Consider the following 9,946-nt stretch of genomic DNA (forward strand, 5'->3'; position numbering starts at 1 on the left):
ACTATTATTTTATTTTATTTTATTATTTTATATATTTATATCTATGTTTATAGAATGCAAGTACATGGAGGCACGCAAGCTTCACCCACGAATTATTTTTTTGTCTTATTATAAGTTCTCATAGAAGTGACAAAACAAGATATATATTAAACTTAAATAATTGAAACATTATTAACCAGGAATGCTTATCCAGCCAACCATGGGACCCCTAATAAAAATGTAAAAATGTATAGAAATTAATAATTAGGGAGCTATGAGTGAATTTCTATTGGCAACCATGAATTTTTTTTTTCTTGAAATATTAGCTTACTAAGTGTTGAGAGAGGGGTAGGAGAGTGATATAGGGTGAGAATCGAGAGGGCGAGTGAGGAGAGGATGAGAAGTGGCTTCAAAATGGGGAAAAGAAAAACCCTATTCAAAATAGCCTCTCAATTCTCTTAGTCTCCCACCCTCATTGCCCCTCTCCCACTACTTGATAAGCTAATTTTCCATGGAAAAAACTTTCATGGCCGGCAAAACATGGCTTAAATCTTTGTGTTTTATAGACATGCTTCGATCTCGCTGGTATTTGGTTGATGTAGTGTTCTAATGGAGATGTTTGGCCTAGCACTCCTTGGCAGTGTTGTTGGAGGTTCAGCCCTTTTATTTATTGCATGACTAAACATTGTAATATTTTTAACTGGATGAGGGTGGCGTTATTAGAAAGAGATAATATATCCAGCAACTTGAATAGTGGCAAACGAGTTGCTATAAAATTATATTAAAGTAAACTCGACTTGCAAGAAAAGAAAGCCATTACTTAGCCATATCTCAGTCGCTAGTTTCTGGATTGGTTTGCCAAACATTATTCAGTATAAAGAAATCCATCAATAAATCCAATGAAATCCAATAGAAGCCATCAAATTTCACCAAAACATTAGGGCAAAACTCAACCATATAAACATAACAGAGAGAGAGAGAGAGAGAGAGAGAGATGAATCCAATGGCATCAATTTTCCTCCATCAGGAAGTTGAAGCCATTAAATTTCATCAAAACAGACAAAACTAAACATTTAAAGAAATATATGAGAGAGGGAGTTATAGAAAAATGAGAGAGAGGGAGAGAGTCAGAAAATCCCACAAGAAAAAAACAAAAACAAAGAGCCACATCCTAAAAACAAAAAAGAACAACGACGTCTCTGGAAAGAGAAATCAAAACCCAAACTACAAAAAACCATTTGTATGTTTTTTTGTAGCAAAAGCAAAATGCAAACAAAATACCTCCCCCCCCCCCCCCCCCCCCTGATGTGTTATTATGAGAGAGAGAGAGAGAGAGAGAGAGAGAGAGAGAGAGAGAGAGAGAACCTAAATCTTTAATGTAAGCAGAAATACTTGGAAAAATGAGGTGTAAGTATATTACCCTTCTCTACCTTTACAACAATAGAAATTGAGACTACAAGTAAGATAACCAAACCCATGTCTAAAATCAAACATAAAGACACACCCATATCTAAAAGAAGAATCAGAAACAAACCCAAATCACAATTAGACCCATCATTTTCTTAGAAGTTGTGCCTCTCCAAAAACCTCCATGTGAGAAGAATTCATTGGAACTAAAGGAAATTCAGTAAGCCCTTGAAGAAAACCATCCAAATCACCCAACCCACTAAAGAAACTTGAATTCATACCTCCCCAAATCTCCTCTTCCTCCTCCTTAACCCTCTCACCAAACCCAAAATTCCTATACCCACTTTCAAACTCAATAACCCCAGCCGTCTTACTGTAAGAACTCTCAGACGCATCGCTCGAACTACATGTAGTCTTCTTCTTCGCCTTTTTCTTACCGCCTTTTGGCGCTTCCGGCTTTCCGGTGAGTCTTTGCACTAACTCTCGAAAATTCGCAACGTCGGTCTTAATGATCTCTGGTGCAAATATGTGCACAATTCTAATCTTGGGCTTGAATTTGGATATTGCATGGGATTCCTTATGAATTGTGAGTGTAGTTTGAGGAGATTTGGTTTCATATGTGTGGGATTTGATCACATCCTCCATTTTGGGATTTGAATTGCAAATGGCATATGAGAGAGAGAGAGAGAGAGAGAGAGAGAGAGAGAGAGAGAGAGAGAGAGATAAAGGTGTGGGAAGGGAAACAATGGAAGATAAGGCTTAAATAGAAGGAGAGAAGAGATGAAATGTTTAGTTTTTGTAAGAGGAAACATAATAAAATGAAAAATATGTTTGTTACAAGCGTGGATTGGATGAATTGCAATTCTGACAGAAGGGGAGAGAAGAGTCAACAAAGTAGAAATATTGGAGATCTTATACACATCATTTTTCACATCTCATACTCTCTCTCTCTCTCTCTCACAACCGCGTTTTTGTTAATTATTAAATATGCATCTTTGTGGCTTACCAAAATACAGCCTCTAGAAAATAAACGTGGAGGGCAATGATGTAATACAATGACGAAAATACCCTCCATGAAGTGGTCCCCACATGCATTACTTGGCTGGATGTAAGGGTTGCAAACTTGCAATACATGGGTCATGAGGACAACAACCCTAGCTTACCCATTTGATAAAGGAAAGTATACAATCCTTTAGAAAATTACCAAAAAGCCCTCAAAATGGGTCCACATGCCTTAGTGTGTTGGGGGGTGTTTGGATCTAGGGAAAAAGGTTGTGTAAAATAAATTCCAGGCTCTATTAGGCTTGCAATTTCCTTGAAAGCAGTGTGAAAATTTTATTTTGGAAAAGAAAATTCCATAGAAAATAAGTTTATCATGGAAAAATGATAAAAAATAAAAATAAAATGAAAGTTCTATGCTAATTAGGCATGCATTTCCTCAGAAAATAAAATATATTAGCTGGTAAAAGTATAAGTAGGGCCCACTTGTTTGATGATCCTACAATCAACATTCATCAGAAAAATCTCTACAAATTAAGAGATTTGAACGATCCAATAGAGGAATATTTTTGGTTGCATGGTCCTTTCACTCATTTATAAAAACAAATCCATAATAGTGGTATAAATGAAGAAATAAACATGGGATCAAAAATCCAATGGAGAAGACAAACAAATAAGCTAATTAAGCAAAAAACACAATGAGAATGACTTGGAAGAAGAAAGTGGTTGTCAGGATCAATGGCAACAAGCAATTTTGGGATCCCAAATGGGGGACATGTATGCTAAATCAAGACCATTGACGGCTTAGGAAAGAGAATTGATGGATCAAGGGCTTGAGACTTTCCGATCCTAATGCGAGTATAAGTGGGGCCCAATAAATCTCTGGACTTATTTTTGGCATTTGGATCAACGGTTCAGATCATATACAAGAAGCATAAGTGGGACCCAATAAACTTCTTTTAGGAAGGAGGTGTAAAAGCTCTCCCTTTTTAGCATTTTTCAAATGCAGTGATAAGATTGCAAGAGGTTGCTCTTTTTCCATTTTTTTAACTTGAATTGGAATCACTAAAATGAGAAAAATGGTAGGGGAATACTATTTAGAATGAGATTTAATTAGGGAAATGATATCACCACAACCATTTTTTAATAATTGCACTAACTTATCTTGTCTACTATTTAAAGACTTCTCAAAACTTATTACACTGCACAAAAAACTCTGAGAAGCCAATTAAAAAAGAAAAGACAAGCTGAGTTTGTGCAATTATCAAAACATGGCTGTGCTGATATCATTTCCCTTTGATTAATCCTTAAGTAGGTTTCCTTAAGTAGGTTTATTAGTCTTTCACGCAAAATTATTTAAGAAAATGAAATTTAAATTACATTAATTTAGAAAGGATAATAAATTCTGATATTCAAACGACTGATATTGAGATGTGTTACCTTGTTTTCTTTTTACAGGCCATCAAAAGGTGTATTACAAATAGTACTGTACGCACCACACCATAGTATGATCCAAACCGTCCATTTGATGTGCCATAGCACAAATAGGTTGTACCCAAAAAAAATAAAATTCCATCGGATGATCCTATTCCTTCGATCTATTGAGTAAATGCATATTATGAAAACTTCTATGTATGTGAGAGTTGAGATCATCCTATGTAAATGATTTTGGGACATCCCATTTATGTTGTGGCCAATCAAATGAACGGTTTGGATCATCATATGGCATGGGCCGTGCAGTACCTTTTACAAAAATAATGAACATACAAAGGCTTTCACGATATAAAAAGTCATTACAATTAGGTAAATCAAGATGATTCGTGCTATTATCAAAAAAATTTCGTGCAGATTTTTGATGGCCGATTTTTGATGTACGGCTTGGGGAGCGATTCGAATCTTCCGTGCGATTTACAACCGTCGGATTCGCACGTGGATGAACGCGATATTTTGCAGAACTGACGAGAGATAAATTAGCCATTTTTGGCGATGATTGTTTCGCCCCCGTTGAGGTCAAAAAACGTCAAAGTCAGCCCACAATTCACGTTAAGAGTGGAGCGCATTATCCTACAAGAGGGGCGAAAAACTCATTTCCCGGATTACATAAGCAAAAGAGAGCACGGGGTTCGTGCCGGCCGTTACTGACAAAATGAGATGGGCCAGGGCGGCACTCTGACAGATTCCTTATTCTATTTAACTGCCACGTGGAGGACCCACACCCTCTCTTTTGCTTACTTAGCGGGAACCAACTATTTTACGCTGTCATTGCTATTGTGCGCCTTGGGATTCTTAGTCCCACGCGCTTTTGTGAGCTTGCAACGTGGGGCCCACGAACGGATTTGGGATTCACGTGTGACACGTACGTCTTTAGAATAAAGTAAAAAAAACTAACGCTCTTGGGACGGCTTCTGTCCCTTCGATGTTGTAAGCTGGACACGTGGCAACATTAGACGGAGGATCACTTGTGGGTCATGATCTATTTACATGACAATAGAGAGATTTTATATCGTGGGACGGCCGTGCGTGTCCGTGCAACCCAAAGGCACAGTGGGGCTCACAATGTTTGGCTGATCTTAACCATCCATTTGTTGGGCCGGATGTAGATAGGGTGGACCAAGAAAATCCTCTCCATAAGATGATCATAACCTCTGATACTTAGAGGTTTCTATTATGTGCCGCCCATTTTAAAACTTCACAAATCGAGGGTTAGGATCATCCGATGGAGAATATTTTCCTGGCACACCCTATCTACATCGGGGCCAACAAATGAATGGCTTAGATCACCCAAACAGGGTGGCCCCACTGATATTTTTGAGCTGCACGTGTAGTCCAAATTAAAGTGTGGCCCACATCATTTAGGTGACCCAAACCAATCATTTGTTGGGCCCTAGATAGGGTGTGCCTAGAAAATCCATTCCATTGGATGATCCTGACCCTCTGATTTGTGGACGTTTAAAATGGACGGCACTTTATCGAAACCTAGGTTTGGAACCTAGGTTTTAAAATGGACGGCACATTATCGAAACCTTCACGGAAATTTTCGTTCCCCTTATAATTTCTCATAATGAGAAAATGCCAGTAGGAAAAAACTAAAAAGGCGACGGGCGCATCTCCACCGTGAATATGGTGTTTGTATGGGGCCCATCATGGTGGGGCCATGGTGGCATTACTCTGGCAGGAATCAAGTTTTTAATTAGTCAATTATCTGTAACTACAAAATTATACCCACGGGGTTGAGCCTCAAGCTCATCAGTAAAATGCTTTATTCCTCAAACCAAGAGGTATGAGGTTCAATCCCAGTTCCCAGCTTAGCTACCCCTGAAAAAAATATGGATACCTACACTGTGGTTCTGAAATTATCAACCACATTTTAAGTAAGGGCAGTGATAAATCGACCTCCCAAAATGATAAATCGACTCCCATGTGTCTATCTCTCTCCTCTTTCTCTCTCTCTAACCCAGAGGAGAGAGAAAGAGACATGGGGAGTCGATTTATCAATATTGGAGGAAAATATAGAAGTTTAAATTTGAAGAATTAGCGGGACCAAAAATATCGTCCAATTATGACATCATCCATAGTTATATGTTATTGGTAATGACTTTGTATGTTTGAATCATGGTTGCCAGAGTAGGAATCAAGAGGTAGAAGTGATACACAAAGTGAAAGCAAGAAGAGAGGTATAGGGGAAAAAAATGTTGTAAGCAAAAATCTCCGAAAAATAGTTAATAGTAAATGTGCACAAAAGAGTCATAAAAGGATAACATGAAACTTGTAAATAGTCTCGTTGAGACAAACAAAAAAGAGGACAAAAAGAGGTATGATCACAGTAGGTGAAACAAGAAGAGTGTAGAAAGAGATATGGTTATGGAAGTCGTAAAGTGGAATTTACGTCTATATATATATATATATATATATATGGGGAAATGTTTTCTGCGCGATACCTCGGATAAGTTATCTGAGCAGAGCTCAAAAAATCATGTGGGCCCACATTGTTTGGATGATCCAAATCATTCATTTGATAGGCCCTTACATAGATAGGGTGTGCCCAAAAAATCAGCTCCATAGGATCATCCTAATCCTTCGATTTTTGGAGGTTAAAAATGGACAGATTTGTGGAGGTTTATACCCATCCACTCTAACCTCCACAAATCGAAGGGTTAGGATAATCCTGTAGACCAGATTTTTTGTGCACACTCTATCTATCTTTGGACTATCCAAATGAATGCTTTGGATCATCCAAACAATGTGGGCCCATATGTTTTTTTGAGCTCTTGCTCAGATAACTTATCTGAGGTATCATGCAGAAAACATCTCCCCTATATATATATATATATATATATATATATATATATATATATATATATATATATATATATATATATATATATATATATATTTCCTAAAAAATAGGAAATTTTGATAGCGGAAAATACCCTCTTAGAAAAAAAAATCAACTAAATAAAAAGAATGTATGAAGAGTATTTTACCTAAGACACAGATAGTTTTAGATTTTGAGTCCAATAACTTATTTTGGACTCAAAATCAATTCTCAAAATCCAAATGAACATAGCTTCCTAAATTTAGGAAGAAAGAAGTATTTAGCTTGCTAAGGGAGCTTTCGTGGAAGTGAATTTCCCACCTAACTAGAAAGCTTCCAGTAACTATGGTTTAAATTATCGGTCGATCAGATCAGAAATAACAATCTGATATCGTATGTAGAGTTTATAATAGATTTACAATAATGATCAACATATTTTCTTTTTGAGAATAAAATCTTTTATCTCATATAAAAAATGGTCCGAAATCCCAATTACAAGGGAAATATACTACCAACCGCGTATTGTCCAGGGCATCTCTGCTGTAGATGTTGCTTTGGGATCGTTCAAATTGTGGGGCCTTGGATGGAAATGCCACAAATGCTGCACTAATTGGATGATCTAACTGTTAGACACTGATCGAACGGCTAAGATCTTACCAATTAGTGAGATGTCTGGATCACGAGCCACATCTATATATATGATAAATTCCAAAAGTACACTTAAATGGACTTGGTTTTTGTTAGGAAAAATTGTACAATGAAAGCCAATTAAAAGTACTGAGAAGACTGGCTCTTAGGCTCATTCCTAAAAAGACATTCTTTTAACCTCTTTTGTGCCTTGTCCATATGATTGGATCCGTTAGTCCGATTGGGACCACGAGTCCAGCCAAACACCTTCATCAAGACCTTCATCGGATCACTTTTATGTCCATCTATGAAACCTTCTGTATAGGGTTATCCCCCAACAACATCTGATCACCATTGATTTTGAGTCCAATAATAGGATTGGAGGTGGCAATCGGTTGCCGGAATCTCAAAAGAACAGCGCCTTAATCGTTCACTTCATTTTAATTGGGAAGTGATATATTCACCCCTATTTTTTTTACTTGGGACAGCACTCGCAAGTGTAAAAGAGTAGTCATAAATACATTGGAGGGGGCTTTCCCAAATAAAAAAGGGGGTGAATAAGAAAAAGGCTCATGTAATGCATGAGCAATAAGATGCACAATGGATGTGATAATCAGTGATTATGGTTTTCTTTTCTTGAATCTTGGTGATTATGATTTTCTTTTCTTGAGTCTTGGTCGAGTGGCTAGGATCATCCATTGCCATGGAATGTGTTACAATCTAGAGGTAAAGTACCAGACAAATGGCTTAGATTGGCCCACACAACAATAGGGCCCATGATGCTAAAATAGATTTGTTTGAGGCCTATATCAAGGGTTTTTTCTATAAAAAAAAAAATGAAAAAAAGGGTAGAAATGAAAGCATGCGGAAAGTAAAATTCGGGAAAATTAAAAAAAAAATGTTGAGAGAGAGAGAGAGAGATAGAGATAGAGAGACAGCAATAATATGACGCAGAGGAAGAGAATCCTAACTTGAGTGGAATAAGTTAAACTTAATATAATTAAAATGCTCAATTTCTTTAATTTTGCACTTAACAACTACATTCTTAATCTTTTTTCAATTAAGAGAACAATTGGGCTATGTTCGCTTTGGAATTTGAGAATTGACTTCTGAGTCTAAAACTGATTATTGGACTCAAAATTCAAATATTGGTAAGACAGGCACTTAAGACGTCATTAGAAAGGGAAAGGTACGCGTGACTTATTTGGTAAGTATTCCAAAATCCCAAATTATAAACTCAACCCACTTAGCATGATGTTTCTTGTGAAAATCATAAAAGTATTGGTAATTGAAAATCTTTAACTTAAATATTATTTATGGTGATAGTTGAGGTTAGGAAACCAAATTATTCAACCCTCGTGCCCTTGACTTGCAACAAAACAAATGGGTCTTTTATTAAGCCAGAAAAAGATGTTTTAGTGGGTCGACATAGACAATATAACTACTAGAAATGCTCCAACATAAAGCCCTTTGTTTGTTTTGGATTTTTAGAACCGATTGTGAGTCCAGTAATCCATTTTGTGCTCACAATCGGTTCTAAAAATCCAACATAAAGCCCCTATTTCTTTTTGAATTTTGAGAGTCGATTTTGAGTCTCGAAGTTAAACATTATTTTGAGTCTAATAATCAGTTTTGGACTCAGAATCAATTCTAGAATTTCAAAACAAATAGGGCCTTAGTAATTTGCTAGGAACTATGAGAAGTGCATGAGATGGCCATAAGCCCATAACAAACCGTGGTACCAGATACAAAGGGTCTCTCCTTGTCTTGGATGAGATGGAGCTGACCCCGACTGAACAGGTTAAAACCTCTGTTCTACTTACAAATCAAAATATCCTTCGGAAATATTACGCGGTGACATGGAAACATGGTACATTGTGGGCCCGGATAGCTGAAAGGAAAGGGCCTTGTTTTTGTGCTTAGATTAGAAAAAAAGGTTTTAAGAAGAAAGTAACTTTTACACTCCTTCCTGAAAAACACTGACCAAACGTTGTTGAGAATACCTTAATTGGATGATCCTAGCCATTGATCCATCAAACCTCATTTAGGGTTCCACTGAGAATATTCGCCCCCTCTTCTTCCCCTGGCCGCCGCCGCCACATAGTGTAAACAGAGCGGTCATAAATACAATAAAGAGGAGTGGGCTCAGGAAAAAAGAGGGCGAATATATCACTTCCCATTTGTAGTCCTTCATCTTAAGAAAGGGTTGTGTTGGATGCCTTAAGAAGTTATACAAGATCAACGATTTTGATCTTACATACATCCCTTCTTAATGCCCCATGTATGACAGAAAAAGTACTTTTAGCATTGATCCTAAAATTGACTTTCTGCGTAGTTGCTCTCTTGTATTAAATTGTAATTTCCTGGTTGGGCATGTCAACGGGCTGTCACTAGTCAATAACCAATACTCCAAGTGATTGTATGTAAGATTAATTAAAAAGTAAGCATTCTTAATTGCAAACTAAACGGCATTTCTTTGTTTATTTCTTTTTGTCCCCCCCCCCCGGCCTTCTTTTATGGTACCCCCACATCAATCCTCTATCTATACACACGTTTGCCTTATTTTATGAATGTCAAATACAAAATAAAAATTAAAGAGAAAATAAAAGGGGAGTGATA

The 9,946-nt window shown here is 37.1% G+C and overlaps 1 protein-coding gene across 1 annotated transcript; it reads right to left on the reverse strand.

The window, feature by feature from the left end:
- Positions 1-1,368: 1,368 nt before the first annotated feature.
- LOC143846641 (VQ motif-containing protein 25-like) lies at positions 1,369-2,155 on the reverse strand. The gene has a single exon (XM_077355137.1). It carries the CDS (start codon positions 2,029-2,031, stop codon positions 1,534-1,536), a length of 498 nt encoding a protein of 165 aa, XP_077211252.1. The 5' UTR covers positions 2,032-2,155; the 3' UTR covers positions 1,369-1,533.
- Between the last annotated feature and the right edge of the window lie 7,791 nt (positions 2,156-9,946).

Source organism: Tasmannia lanceolata, unplaced genomic scaffold (assembly GCF_043159265.1).
Source record: "Tasmannia lanceolata isolate RefF3 unplaced genomic scaffold, GAP_Taslan_0.1 ptg000015l, whole genome shotgun sequence".
NCBI lineage: Eukaryota > Viridiplantae > Streptophyta > Magnoliopsida > Canellales > Winteraceae > Tasmannia > Tasmannia lanceolata.